Here is a 16,152-nt window from a genome sequence, read left to right on the forward strand (position 1 = left end):
ATGTATGTATTTAAATGACTTTTAATCAGCCATAATGGCATGATACTTTCTACAGTAGTTACTGCAAGCCTCGTTTCATAGATATGTATGTATGTATGTATGTATGTATGTATGTATGTATGTATGTATGTATGTATGTATGTATGTATATATGTATACATTTAAATACATACATACATACATACATACATACATTCATACATACAGACATACATACATACATACACAGGGCTGGAAAAAATCGTACAGCTATATATGTGTCCAGAGCCACAATTTTAAATCACTTGAAGAATCTGATGCTCCACTATCTGCCATGAACTACCATTAAATGACTTTTCGTCTTGATCTGATATGACCACCAATTCTGGAGAACAAATGACAAGATCTTCAACATCTTCATTGTTGCAGCCGTATCTGAGGTCAGATCAGCATCATTTTCATTTGGAACCAATTAGGTATCTAAAGTTGACATGGCTTCCATCTAGGAAGAGTAGCAATAACAAAATTGCTTCTGTGGTGGCCTTATTTAATGTTAAATTAACACTATTTTCATCCAAACAGATATTACACAAAATCTTCTGGTGAAAAGCACATGTTGATATAATCATTAATTTAAGGTGGTGCTCTACAGTTTCATATTTTGCACAGGGTTAGAATTTTAAAGAAAAAGAAGTCCCCCGGCTTTCCTCACTAGTTATACTGGCTATTTAAAAACAACTTTGTATATCTTAGGTATAATTCAAAGAACCTTTAATTCCCTTTATTCTGATGTACGACTGATGGGTGTAATATGGGTTATAGAGTGAGTATACAGCTTGGCGTTACTCCAGATGTGCACATTTAAAAAAGTGCTCAAAGGTAAATGGTATAAAAACGAACCGAAAACTTTTTTTTACATTTTATATATTTGGTAATTCATTCATTGCACATTTAGAAGCTGGTATTGTCTAGTCTGGCAAAATTCATTTTCCCTATTTTAATAGATGCTATGGATAGTATACTTAAGACTAATTCAGGCTGATTTTTTAGCACAAGGGAGCAGTCATTTTAGTTAGCGGTGTGCTTAAATCATGTACAATTTTCAAAAGTACAATATCCAAAGAAGTATTATCCACATTATATTAATATAGCATAGAGGTATGCCAACATTCTCTCCAATGTGCATGTTTTAAATGCGAACAACTTCATCATACATATGTCACTCTCTCAAAAGTACATAATTACTGGTGAGCACCCCCTTAGGACAAGTAGTCATAAAAAGATTTTCAAGATGGCCACTGTGATTGCCATACTGGATGCCCAGACAGTACCATTTTCATTGAGTACCAACTAAACATCATAACAAATCTTCTGATGAGAACTCCATATTGACGATTTTCCATTTAGGACGAAAAGCTATCACAAGATTTTCAAGATGGCTGCCATGGTGGTAACAATGGACATCAGACTAGCACCATATTCATTTAGCACCAACCAGACATTAGAAGAAGTCTTTTTTATGAAACCCCCATGCTGATATGAGTGTTAATTCAGATCAAGATGGCCAACATCGTGGCTATATTTAAATGTCCAAGCAAAACCAGTTTCATGCAGGATCAACAAAATATCATAAAAAGTCTTCCGATGAAAACCCCACGTTCATGTGGCTTTCCACTCAAATGAAGTAGCAGCAATAATATGTCAAGATGACTCTGTGGTGGCCATATTGGATATCTGAGTGTGTAAAGTTTCATGGCAATCCCTGACACAGTGATAACATACTTATCTAGATTTTCTCTTCAAATTCATTATTAAATTCTGGTGACTGAACATTCTACTTGCCCAGCAGGCTTTTGAGCATGTCCTGGGCTGCCACACAATCCCATGATGCACTAATAGGTTGTAAGACAAAATCAGACTGCTTTCTCTCAAATTGTTGGGCAAAATTTTCAAATTGCATTATGAAGCATAAGGGCTTTTCCATTAAAACAGACATAGGACCAGGCTAACGAAGTTTTTAATTGGAGTAGCTGCCCTAAGATGCAATTATAGCCTTTCAGGATCCATTTATAGAATAAATTTCTGGTAATAGGCACCTGCCAATGGACCTTTTGAACAAAAATGTTTTATACAGTTTCCAACTTTCAACACACTTTTGTAAAAAAAATATTTTTTAAGTACCAGTGATTATTGAATTTATAGGATGGATTACTTGAGGAGATAACAACATATACATGTATTTTATTATTTTGCTGAGTTAGTTTAAACCACATTTATTTTCAGAAACTTATTCAAATGCAATTAAAAACAAACTGATTCACGAGATTCAGTAGAATAAATGAGCTAATTAGAGCACTTTCTCCACGAAGGTAGCAAAAAAATATAACATCATTAATCTGAATGCTGGTATGAATGGTTATAAAAGAAAAGTAAAAATACCCATCTAATACACAAAACAAACAAAAAAAACTAAATAAAGATATTCAAAGGTTCTAAGTTAAATAAATTACTTAAATCATTTAGTCATCCTAATGAAATTTTGCAGTCAAAAAAATTTGTATGGTTTTTATTCTAAAGGGATGCTAAATAATAAAGTTTCAAATACCAGAGAGTAAGAAAGTCTATCAGATGTGAGCTCAAAGATCAGAGTATTTTGGCGAGTCTATTAAAAAGTGATTTGCATTCTCTTTTCACCATATGTGCAATACTTATGGTCTGGTGTTTTGTTGACTTGTGTACTAATTTAAATCTGGTAGTAAAACAGAAACAATGACACAGGTATTAAATGCATGTTTTTTTTAAGGTGACTGCATAGAGGTCACCTGTGTATCAAAAGGTCAGCTTTGTTTTACGTGTGTGTGTGTGTGTGTGTGTGTGTGTGTGTGTGTAAAATGTTTCAACTCGCACTTATTTATTTTTTGGTAAATAGGAGTTTTAAGATATGAGTTATAAATCCAATGCGGACTTCCACATGATTGACTCTAGCAGACAAATTCCAATGATGCAACTCAACTCAAGACTGAAATCAACAGTTAGTTTCTGACAAAATCATATAATTTTCCTTTTTGGTTATCAAAAGAAATGTTCAGCATAACATTTTACTTTGTTTATGATTCAGTGTACATCAATAGTAACATGATGTACTAGGTTTTTCCCAACCTATCTATAGCAAACCAATGAGAATGATTTTTTTTGTATTTATCCAATTAAAGCAAAAGACAGAGAAACCCTTGCCTGGGCACAGACTGTTCACTCCACTTCAATACAGCACTAATAATAGGAGATTAGAGATATCTAAAAGACTTCTAGAACACATATGGCTTGTATATTCAGGCAGACCTCCCCAACCAGCTATTTCACCACCAAAAGATGAGAATCAATATCATAAACAACCTGGCACATAAATAATTTTGGACCCAAACTACCCTGGCAAATGATCCTTGAAAACCACCATTCCCAGGTTGCATGTGTGTTTTAAAGAATATAATTTACTGACATAATGAGCTTCTAACAATATCACTTACCATTAACACTGAGGAGAATATTTTCTGGTTTCAGATCTCTGTGTGTCACTCCCTTGGTATGTAAATATTTCTATAAGTATAAAGTATATCACCAGTAAATCATGAATTTTTTCAGGCTCAGGAAAACCACTCACCCTCTCATCCTGACCAGGTACTCGTTGATTGAGCAGAGGAAAACATTTCAACTTACTCGTCCCTGGTTTGAGGAGATGCAGATCTGCACCTTGAGAATAAATCAGTGTATTTTCTATCATCAACAATCCACTAAGTTCAACATTGCTTAACATCCAGAGTGTGTCAGTTATCAACTACTCAGTATATCCACTACGGTTGCGCTAATACCGGTACCTCATACATATATATACTGCATATACTGCCTACTTGCTGTTGCAAAGGAAGCTGACTTTGATTTGTGCACAGGCATCGGATACAAACATGGTACACGTACTAACATAGGTCCATATCGTGAAGACATCATGTTCAGCAAGAGGACAGCTGTTTAAAAACCTTTTATAAATGCAAAAGAGACAAGGATTGTGTACTAAATTGATCAGTTACAGTTTCACGCATAGCCATTAATTTCTTAATGGTACTCATGTTTACAACTCATGTTTACAGTTATAGTAACCTAGGCAGCTTTCAAATGTGGAGTAATTTTCCTTTTCACAAAGTTATCACACATCTTTAATTTAGTCCTTTGACAGTCCTTTAATTTAGTCCTTTGACAAGTTAATAGCCAATGAATGTCAGCATCTTGTGTGTTTTTATCTGGAAAGATAATGTTACTCTCACCCAAGGTCACATGTATGTTCAAAACTGTGCAATTTTATGGACACTTTGTCATACCAAATTGAAGACATCAGCTGATATTACAATAAGTATGTACCAACAATTACTTTTCACAAGAAAAATGTTGCAAATTTACATATTAAGTACCTTTGTCAATTTCCACACAATGCAAAGTAATCAATCTGTAAAGTGCATAATGTCAAGACATGTCACTGATCATCATTAAATTAGGGTCATGACAACTTAAATCTCCAGCTCTTTGGTCAGTTGTCAATATTCCCTTTGATGGGCACCCTTGAGCAGTGCTGTAGAAATAGCAGTTGGGCTGAAATGGATTTATTTAGTATGAAAGTTTGTTAAAATCTGGAGACATTTAGAAGAATTCTTCAAAATTAAGTTAGTGGCATTTCTGTTTTGAAAGTAATTACATACTTACAAAGAATGCACAGTTCTGCAAAATATAGATGATCTGAGCCGAGCATAACACTGTTCAACCAGAAGAAAATTAACACAATCTGGATAATTTCTGAACTTTCCACATGTCTACCTCACAAAGATGTGTCATAGGTTATTTTTAAATATTCTCCACATTAAAATGATACAGAAAAGACAAGCAAGTGTACATGTGAACGAGAGAAATTGAGGGCTATCTTTTGAAACTGCAAATCTTCTATTTATTTAGATTCATTTAAAGGACTACATATTAACTCATTAACCCCATGTAGATTTCTGTAATTTTTGCCTGAAATGGAGAAGGAAACAAATTTCGGTGTTTCTGCATGAATATCTCCAAATGCATCTTATTCTAAGAGATTTTCATTGGCTATTTCACTTGCGCCATGTACATAAGGGTAAAATTTGTTGGATTTTTTTCTTTTTCTTTCTGCTAATTGGAATCATCATTTTCATGTCCTGGCCACTTTATACTCCAAATCCACAACTTATTCTACTTTTTGCAAAATCTGATTCCAACAGGTGAATTTTTTGTGTAAAAGAGAAGTACATTTTTTCCTCTCTATTTTGTAATGCAAGTAGAAAGTCCAGATTATTTTGTATCATTGTAGAGATACATCTGTCTACTTTTCTATAATACCAGCCACTTTGGTGTATCTTAAATGACGGGGCCCAGAGTGGCCGAGTGGTCTAAAGCGCTCTCCGTTACGGATCACTGCCATCTCACCCCTGTCTGCATGGGTTCAAGTCTGGCATTCAGCCAATGTGGGTATGTGAGAAAGCTTGCCAGTAGCTTCTCGTGGGTCGGTGGTTCTTTCTGGGGTTTTCCCGGGTTCTTCCTCCACCATTAATACTGGTCGCCATGCATAGCCTATCGTGTGCTGAGAAATGGCGTTAAACCCCACAACAACAACAACCAAAGAAATCTTAAATGACCTTGATTCCAGTGCTTGGAAGTAGGGTATAACTACTTGATGCATAAATATGGCACCAGAGGTTAATATGTTAGAGGGGTTTTAAGCTTGCTTTCTTCACTCCAAATATAACATTTTCATGGTTTGGACCCACTGTAGTGTCAAGCATTCACTGGGTGACAGTCGATTTTTTTGTAAGAGTCCAAGTAGTGTAGTTGGTAAGTGTATAGTGTTGAGTAAAAGGCTGACGGACTCAAGTATCTATTGCAACTCACTTGGACAAGTACTCTGAAAAAGTTCCTGAGCCCTGACAAGTAATCTTTTATCAAAATGTACAAGTATTCTATTCTATTATTTTAGGAGTCTATAATATGGAACATCCTGAGCAGAAAATTTGAACCAAGATTCAAAATTAAATATGTTTTTTATAATTTTACAACAATAAATGTATAATTAAAAATTTCTTGTTTATAAGTTGGATCCAACTGCAAACTGCACAGATCCTGATCTGTATTGCATAATGGACTAGGAGATCTGGGTCTATGCAGTTTGTTAGGAGTAATCGATAACAAATACAGACCATGATCTGTATTGCATAATGGACTAGCAGATCTGGGTCTATGCAGTTTGTTAGGAGTAATCGATAACAAATACAGACCATGATCTGTATTGCATAATGGACTAGCAGATCTGGGTCTATGCAGTTTGTTAGGAGTAATCGATAACAAATACAGACCATGATCTTTATTGCATAATGGACTAGCAGATCTGGGTCTATGCAGTTTGTAAGGAGTAATCGATAACAAATACAGACCATGATCTGTATTGCATAATGGACTAGCAGATCTGGGTCTATGCAGTTTGTAAGGAGTAATCGATAACAAATACAGACCATGATCTGCTGGTGCATCATGGACTAGCAGATCTGGGTCTATGCAGTTTGTAAGGAGTAATCGATAACAAATACAGACCATGATCTGCTGGTGCATAATGGACTAGCAGATCTGGGTCTATGCAGTTTGTAAGGAGTAATCGATAACAAATACAGACCATGATCTGCTGGTGCATCATGCAGCAGCAAATCAGGGTCAATGCTGTCTGCAGTTGGATCCAACCTATAAACAAGAATACACAGTATCAATTTTATCAATTTAACTTTTTTTAATAAGACTTCACATTTTTAGCTCAAACAGCTCTGAGTCTTAAATATTTATATTTTGTTTATTAACTGCCTGATTTTTCACATGTACATCACGGATGTTTCTTAAATAATATAATAATAACTCTTTGAACAGGATATTGTTACCTTTAATAATTATCTCTTTCAAAATGACAGAAGTATATTCCTCCAATAGTTTTGTTCTTTGGATCTTTCTTAACAAATATTTTGGTATGGATCATTACACATCTGGTTTTGATATATAACACATTTATACTTTACGTTTATGAACTGCATAATATGTAAAAGTTACAATCTAGAACTGTACTATCACAAAGGAATTACCAATAACATTTAACATTTTCTCATTCCAAATGAGCTTATTACAGTTCCAAGGTTTGAACAACAAAGAGTGTGTATATATATATATATATATATATATATATATATATATATATATATATATATATATATATATATATATATATATATATCAGTGATCTGGCTTAACGGTCCTCTCAACTGTTCCAAGTCCCCTTGCCATTTTAGAGTCCTCTATCCACCTCTTTCAAGCTCACTAAACCCCCTCCTTCGAAGTTAATTATTTTTCTATTTATTCCTCTTTCTTTAAAATACAGCAAATATATTAATGTTTCTATTTCCAGTTCTGAAAAGATGAAATTCTAAATTATTTCAACTTTGGCAGTAAGTCTTTAATGACTATAAAAAAATAACAATAAAAATGTAGTCATACCTCCCAACACAATTAGTGCCCCTTTTGCACAAGGTTCACTTATTGCCCTCCCAACAAAAACTAATTCCAAGCTGGAGCACTGATGTATATAAACTGTCTGACTAGAAAATGTAGTTAATACTCACCACTCCAGTAAGCAGATCTTTAAAATATCTGTGAGCTTCTATTTCTGGCATCCCAACATCAGGTTCTGATAGAAAAATAAACTATTTACAAGAAAATCTTAGAATCAATAGAAAATAAAAACCACCACCATCATTGATATATTAGCCATTTGTCATACACTTAATGTGTGTATGTGTTTGTGTGATGGGTAGGAGTTCTTATTAATTAAAATGTTACTTCATTTGCTAATATTAAAAATATGGGAGTTGAAGATACCATCAAACTCAAAAACAATGTTCCCTGACTCCTTTAACTTAAACAATACATGAACTGCCTAGTTACTGTTACAAATACATGAAGCTCCAAGTTACACATTAGATTACCCACAACCCACTGGGGCAGTCCAAGCTATGCTGCTATCTGCTGCTTAACAAAAAGATCTGAACATATTAAATGTAGGCGACAATCAAGTGATCATCAACCTGCCAATTAAACTGCAGAAGCCGCTTACAACAAAATGAGATCTATGGATTCATTTTGGGGTCTTCTTTCATAAGACATTAACAAGAATGAAGAAACAGACAATGATAGCGTAAGACAGTTTTGCAAAATTCCAATCACATTCAACATCAAACACCACCATGTTATACATGTGAAAATGTCTGATTATCTTTTGATTTTAATGGGGAATACAAGAGAAACATATGAACAAATCAGCATTTGGACATTTATACTGACACAAGACTACTTACTTTTGTGTCTAAAGACTAGAATGTTGAGAACACTGAAGAAAAAAAAAAGGAAAAAAGCAGTTGTAATAACTTCAAGCTGACTTTACTTTGACAACTAATACAGGCTTATACAACAGCTATTATTATTAAACTTTGCAGTGACGTATTTTAAACAATGTAGTTCCCAAAAACTACTCATTTTTATCTTTCTTTCCTGTCAAATTTTCTTTCCTCAGTTCAAAGGAACAGTTCCATGACCATATCACAGCCATAGACTTATTAAAATAAGTTTCTGCATCATCTAACATCATAATCTTTGGGAATTAATCAATGCAAATGTACTGATGGGTCTGGGTTCATAAAGGTAATTCTTGCTAGAAATCTTAAGTTTGTTTGCTTCCAATGGACAAGTGTGCTCTGATCTTGAATGGAATGCAACTCAAGTTTTTGTATGCATCAATTAGTGAATACTGCATGTTCAACTTGATTAATTATTAAAAGACTGTGATCAATCTATTTGTCTTAATTGATTTCCTAAAATCGAATTTCCTTTATTTGGCAACAAGAAAGAAATATGTTTGTTTTTGGTCAGACAACTGTCTCTGTTTTTTGGTACCCACCCAAGCACTTTTCCACATGGTGAAAAAAACCCAAACCCAAACAACTGTTAACAATTTTAAAACTTTTCTTTTTAAATTTAAAAATTGATTTGTGCATCTAATTGATCCAGTCTTCCCAGTACTTAAAGCACTTAATACATTATACTAATCATTATCATATATATGATGTTTGGAGAATTTTTTTTCTTTTTTTCCTATCCTCAATTTTCCATCTCTTTCAATGACAAAAATTGTATACAAAAACATTTAACATTTCACTATGTGCTCAACACATGTAAATAGTCATACGTTAGTCTAAATGAATACCGTAAAATAGGGTTACATGAGGACAGAATTACATAAATATAACTGAGCTATTTCCACACATTTACAGCAACATCTGCAAGTTTGTATCATATCTACTTAAAACAGTGAAACAATAAAAGTATATTATTATATCATGCATCTACTGGGTTTGGATAGATCAAGATTATGGGAAGCGTAGATCACATTTAAAGCAGGTCTCCATTCTGAAATAATCACTGTACACTTTTGAAGCAATCACTGTACATTTCAGCCAAAGTCTTACAATTATTCTGGTGGCCTAAGTAGTTCAAGCATCTGCCTCAGATGCATAAGGTGGTGGGTTCAAATCCCAGTTGAGTCATATAAAAGACATAAATGGTACTAGCAGCTGCCTCGCTAAGCAAACAGCATTAAGAGGTTAGTGGCAGGGCTGGTCGGTCTGGTGTCAGGATAATGTGACTGGGTGGGACATGATGCTACATGTCTGTGGCATTATGCCCCAGTGCTAGACAACACTATAAACTGCCACACTGCAGACAGCATAGCAATATGACTGAAAACACATATGCATGCACTCATACACACAATTTATTATAGTCTAGCAATTACAATGCAGAAAACACTTTACCGTAACAAGTCATTTGATTACAATTTTTATGAATTCTTACTATTTTCAATGGCAACATCTGATTATTGCTTGATCAGTTGGACAATTTCTTTTAGTTTTCACTTGCCCTGACCTTAGTTTAACTTGTCTCAGGCAATCAAGCTGCCATTAGTGTCAAATCCCAAAACTGCAAGTATTCATATTCTGTAAAATTAACAGCAAAAGATCTAGAGCACAAGAATATATATATATATATATATATATATATATATATATATATATATATATATATATATATATGAAATGGGAATTGTTTGTACAAACCTATTCTATCAAAAAGTTCTCCTCCACTGGCATATTCTAGGAAGATATATTGAATCTTGCCATCTTTCCTGTGTCCATAGAATTTGATGACATTCTCATGTTCTAACATTCTGTGGACGCAAACCTAGAATAAAAAGATGGCAATTGAGATTAAAATCCCACCATGTGCGGTTCCAATAAATCGCAAGAGCTGTATGGTAATGAGCTAAATACATATACTTAATGTATGTTAGTAAAGCATAAAATGTATTTCACAGTGACCTTCAAAAACTGTAAGGGTATATAACTAACAGATGCATTCAATTCTCAAGCTTCATGAATCTAATGTAAACAGCATCCAGGAAGTGACATGAACTCATAATTTCAACAAAATCGCTCAACCATGAAATATATTTCACACCTACCAGAATTTACAATACGATTATACATGTAGTACTTATCAAGATGCACACCCTCACTGATTCGTTACTCTAGGTAGGATAGTATGCATATAGCATGGCAACAACCAACGTGGTCATGGGTTAAATGTAAAAACTTAACTGAAGCCTATACATGATAAAAAATGTACACCACAACAATTGTTTCTTGTTGTAATGATGTAGTACTAACAGAAATGTGTACAACCAATTTCATGATTCCAGCTGAACAGTACGTGAGTTATGAGCATGACACAAAATTTAACAGAATTCAGTGATGCATAAAATACTAGCCATATTTACGTAGTTCTTCAATGAGGAAATGGTGCTTATCAAGCATCATGACACCAATTTTCACAGTTCATGACAGGATAGTATGCAAAAATCAACGTGGTCATGTGCTAAGTGCAACAACACAACATATACTAGTAAACTGTGAAATGAAGGCCACAGTGGCATTTTGTTTTAAGGGTGCAGTGGTAATAAAGATGTGTACAATCGTCTAGTCTGATGATTCTAGCATAACAGTGCTTGAGAAATAAACTCAAAATGAAATTGACTGGGGATAAAACTAATTTAATTATGTAAGACTTACCTGCTATTATTGCACTGCTATCGCTTTTCCTGATACTAATCCCCAGCTTGTGGTGATTATTACATCTAATTATTAATTAGAAGACTAAAATACATTTAAAAAGCATCGTCCCAATCTGATACCTGTCAGAATATTATCCTTCTCGGACTTGGACTAAGACTGATTGGACTTCAGTGAGGGAGGAAGTAACCAATTTGACATTAATTTTAGGTAATAATTACATAATTAAAATTAGTTGCAGCATTCAACTACATCACCCACTATTATTGCACTGCCAAAAATGCCAGCCCAATGGGTGGCTGATTTCCTAAAGATAAACTATCAAAGAAAACTCAACAGTACCATCAGTAATGCAAAAACCAAAGGATGACCTGACTTGTTGTCTAATGTTCACTTGGGTCTAATGTGTAAATGGTGTAATACTGATCAAAGTAAAAGGATGAGGAGCTTGTTGTTGTTGTTGTTTAACATCATTTTTCAATATATGATAGGTAATAAATGGTGGCCAGCATATCTGGTGGAGGAAGACCCCGGGAAAACCACCAACCCATTAGTGACAAGTTTCTCACATACCCTAGATGGTCAAACCTGAGACCTGAACATCACAAATGTTTGTGAGATGTAAGTAATCTGTGCCTTAGACAAATTGGCCATCCAAGGACCCAACAAGGTAGAGTTAGTCTGCCAGAATGTGAATTTCATGATATCATATAGAAGGAGAATGAATAAGAAACCCCCAATATACAGCAATAGCCCTGCCTCACAGGCTTTGATATCATGAAAGAATGATCTCACAATGAGATACTGATATAAGCTCCTTTAAGCAGCAAACACTTCACCTTGAGAGGTGGCTGCCAAAATATCACAGTTAAGTTTAAGAGGGTGAAAAGGTGGTTAAAAGCCATTCTTTTCTAATTTGGTTCATTAAAAGAAATAAGGTTCCAACTCAGTAAAGTGGCCACTCTTGGTCATCCAAAGGGGATTTCAATATGAACAGGAACTACCAAAGGTAGTAGCTGCTTCTTGGGCAGAAATCCTGGGTGGAAATGACCACTGGAATGTAAACAATCCCTTTTTACTAACATGGCATGAAACTGAGTACTTACCCACACTGATACTTGAAAGGTAAGGTCCTTGAAGAAAGCTTTACTTATAAGGTTTGGATAACAACCAAAACACAAAAGTTCCACGTTGGCTTTAAAGAGCAACAGACTGGTCTCTGCACTGTATATGATCAGTTTCAAAAGATTAGCCCTATACTGGAGCCCCAGAGAACTGAGGAGTATTGGAGAGAGCTGCTCTACAGCCCTTTATAGTGGACAATGAGCAGTCTTTTTCCTTGATAAGAATATCTGCAAGTTACTGCAATTAAAGGAGGACATATGATCAATGCATTTCCTACTGCACCAATTACAGAAAATTCACACTTGACATTGTTAATCTTTAAAGTCGATTATTGCCCAGTCTAAGCTATGCATTTGTCAACCAAGCTTGAAAATTGATCCTGTTAAATAGATCATTTGACAGGAGCAAGGTGTAAAGTGAAGAATTTGTGGAGTGTTGTGGAACAGGGTCCCTTTGTGCTTTGACCAGAGCCCTCCTTATGTGTTAATTACCTAGGATCATGGACCAACTGGTTGAGAATGCAGAACCATGATCACCAGGACCAAAGAGGTGTTATCAATTTTGGTGAGAGCTCAAAGTACTGGAGGATGTCGACCCCTAAGGACCTTAAATGCATGCTATTATATCCATCACCCTGGTGATGGCTACTGAAACAGAAGCTACACCAAAAATGAAGTCTGAATTGAAACATTTGCAGTCCCACACAAAACCACAGGAATTTCTGGTGGGCTGGGAAGACCTTTATGTGAAGACATTATTACAACTCTATTATCTTAAACTAAGTAACAGAAAAGACAGAAAATTGACAAATTTAGTAAAATTCAAAAAATAAGTTATTTCCCTAGAACACAAAATGAAAATTTAAAAACAACTTACTATATTGTGAATTAAATCACAAATATTAATAAAAGTGTTATGACAGATCCAAAAGTATTGGGTATTCCTAATGAATCATAGTGGAATTCTGAATTCTGATCTTGAATGTGCTGATGTATCAATAGCCTGGAACAGTGTTGATGTGCTAAGTCTTGATGCATCTCCAAAATGTCCTTGAATGAATTCCCAATAATTCTAACATAGTGATAAGCACTTTGTACTTCCAAAGAATAAAATAAACAAATCCTTTCAAATATTTACTGAAACACAATTAAAATAGATTTCTCTAAAGACTTATGTTAACATAGGAATAACAATTTTGTTTACTTCAAACTTATATTAATATCCAAGATAAAATAAGAGGACCATTATCAATATCTTACAATTTATGTTCATCCATCTGATCTTTAATCCTCTGCAAAGCTGCCAGAAAAATCAATTCCTCAAAAGATTAGAGGAGGCAACTGAGAAAAGACTGGCATGGGAGGCTATAGTAACTAGTGTACAGGCTTTCAGTTATAAAGCCTAACAAGGAAACAGGCCCAGGTTCTTGCAGAAATACCTACCTCAGAAGCACCAGAGTCCAAGATGGAGAGTGGAGGTGGGAAACTTAAGGGACTAAGTATGCAAATGAACCCTGTAACTGGAGGCAGAAACATGCGCCAAAGCACGGAAGAGGAGACAGACCTTTGCTTGTTCTATCTGGCTGCCTCTCGACCTCAAGTCAAATTGCAACTGCTAAGTGACAGAACAAAAGAAGCTTCAATTCAACCTGTACCCAGTCTGGAAAGGTTCCAAATTGCTTAAGATCCCTATGATTCTGGATACTGATATGGAGGAAGGACCCATGAAAAGAGCCTCATTTACAAACTTATCTATGGTTCCTATCCCTTGACTGGTTGAGTGAGACTAAGATCAAGATGAAACAAGAATGGCCAGACAAAACTGGTTTTTCTGGGAATTCATCAATGTCAACCAAAACTGAGAGTATTGTCATCTTGTCTTTGCTGACTTAGAATTCATTATCCCATCTCTGCTCAGTCCACCTCCGCTTCCATCAAAACCAAGGCAGAAGGAGGTGGAGATGTCTTATCTGGTCCACCAATCCATGGAACCACAGCAAAGTAATCCATTGTGGCATGGGAGGAATGGAAGATGTGGCCATTTCACCACAGGATGATGGGAGTTGCTAAGTCATTTAGGATTTTTACAGAAAGATCATGAAATGAGGAGTGTCAAATCAATTCCTTCCAAAAGATAGATCATAAAACTTGGAACACACTCCCCATTGGGATTGAAAGCTATCGGTAACAGAGAAAGGGCAGTACTTACCCAATCCATTTTCCTAGACTGGTAGTCAGAACCCAGTGCCTGGTGTCTAAACCCAGTAACCAGTGACAAAAACCAGGAGACTGGAAGCAATCACTATACCCTGTAATCGGACCCCAGTGCCTGGAGACTGGTGAAAGACACATTCTCCAGTGACCTTGTGTCTGGAGCCTGATGACAGACACTGTCCAACTGTCACTTGATGCAGTAACCAGTCACCAGTCAGATGATGTTGACCTAACTGGGATGTCTTTGCTAAGGGAATTAGACTATAACAAGCAAGATCCTCTTTTGGGGAAAAAACAAGACTACTGGAGTGCAAACAACTCTTTTTGGCTGATATGGCATGAATTTCATCCTTCTCCTCACCATCGCTAAGGACAGAAGGAAGACTGTTTAGAAAGCAATGTTCTCAAAGGAATTTTCACTGAAGGATTCATGGGAGATTTAGATAGCACCAACAAACACAAGGAAGGTTCCACTTTGGCACCAAAAACCAAGAAACTGATTTCTGATGCTCTGAAATACAAGTGTCCAAGCCAGCGAGTGAGTCCACAGAGAACTTAAGCATATTGGATAGAACTGCCCTATAGCCTTTAGTAATGGATTCTGAAGACTTTTTTCCGAGACAAAAAGAAAATCTGCAACTGCCATTACAGGGTGACAGATACGATCAATGTTTCTCTACTGCATCAATTATGGAACGTTCTCCATTTTGTATCATAAACCTTAAAAATTAGTTGGCTTCTGGCCTGTACAATGAAGTTGTCAAACTTGTTCAAATAATATTCTAGCTGTACTGATTGTTGTTATGAGCCAGGCATGAAGTGATAGAATCCAGTGGTTGTCATGTAGGAAAAGCCTTGAAATGCAATTGAGTATTCCTCCTCATCAGTCATTCCCTGGGGTCATCTACCAACAGACTGAAGCGGTCATTCAAAACAACTGTGGGGGTCCACAGGGTAGCTATCAGAATGAGCAGTGACAATGAGGCAATGAATCAAAGATGACGCTGAGGAATTATTCTGAAAGGTGAAAAGATGATCGCATACAGTTGATCCCACCTCATTTTGAAGGTGTCTGCATACATAGGGCGTATATTGTTCACCTCATTGCAAATAAGTCCACCATTAATTGGCCTCCCCAAAAGATTCAAAAGTGTCTACTATTAACCGAGACCATTCCATGTAGACTGCTCACCCCTGTCTGGACATGCTTTTAGGCCAAAATATTTCTCTTGCCTGGAATGTGATGTTTTGTTGACAGTGATCATGACATGTCAACCTCTCCAGTTCATTAGAAACATGAACTGTAGAGGCTAAGAAAACTTTCTAGGGATACTAAATCTACTTCTGCATTATAAATCCCCAGGTGAGAGAGGCAGAGGTGAGACACATCCTCCAGTAACCTTGTGTCTGGAGCCTAGGTCTTATTGCCAAGTCTTGTTATGAGAGACAAATTTTGTAAGATTTAGTCAAGAGGAAAATGGGCTATCACAGTATTTAAAATGGACAATAATTGTTTGCATTATAAGTAACGGTCAAAACTGACCACCCATGGGTCACAT

At 35.7% G+C, this 16,152-nt stretch overlaps 1 protein-coding gene across 1 annotated transcript in view; it reads right to left on the reverse strand.

Annotated features, from left to right (window-relative positions):
* Positions 1 to 16,152, reverse strand: part of LOC149800122 (serine/threonine-protein kinase Chk1-like) — a 70,598-nt gene that overhangs the window by 40,966 nt on the left and 13,480 nt on the right. Inside the window, exons 4-6 of the mRNA XM_089959719.1 lie at positions 10,245 to 10,368; positions 7,698 to 7,762; positions 3,504 to 3,573 (exon numbers count right to left, since the gene is read on the reverse strand). Of these exons, the coding sequence (XP_089815845.1) occupies positions 3,504 to 3,573; positions 7,698 to 7,762; positions 10,245 to 10,368 (259 nt within the window). The remainder of the gene's footprint in view (positions 1 to 3,503; positions 3,574 to 7,697; positions 7,763 to 10,244; positions 10,369 to 16,152) is intronic.

Source organism: Sinohyriopsis cumingii, chromosome 5 (genome assembly GCF_028554795.1).
Source record: "Sinohyriopsis cumingii isolate HCF-2022 chromosome 5, ASM2855479v2, whole genome shotgun sequence".
Lineage (NCBI taxonomy): Eukaryota > Metazoa > Mollusca > Bivalvia > Unionida > Unionidae > Sinohyriopsis > Sinohyriopsis cumingii.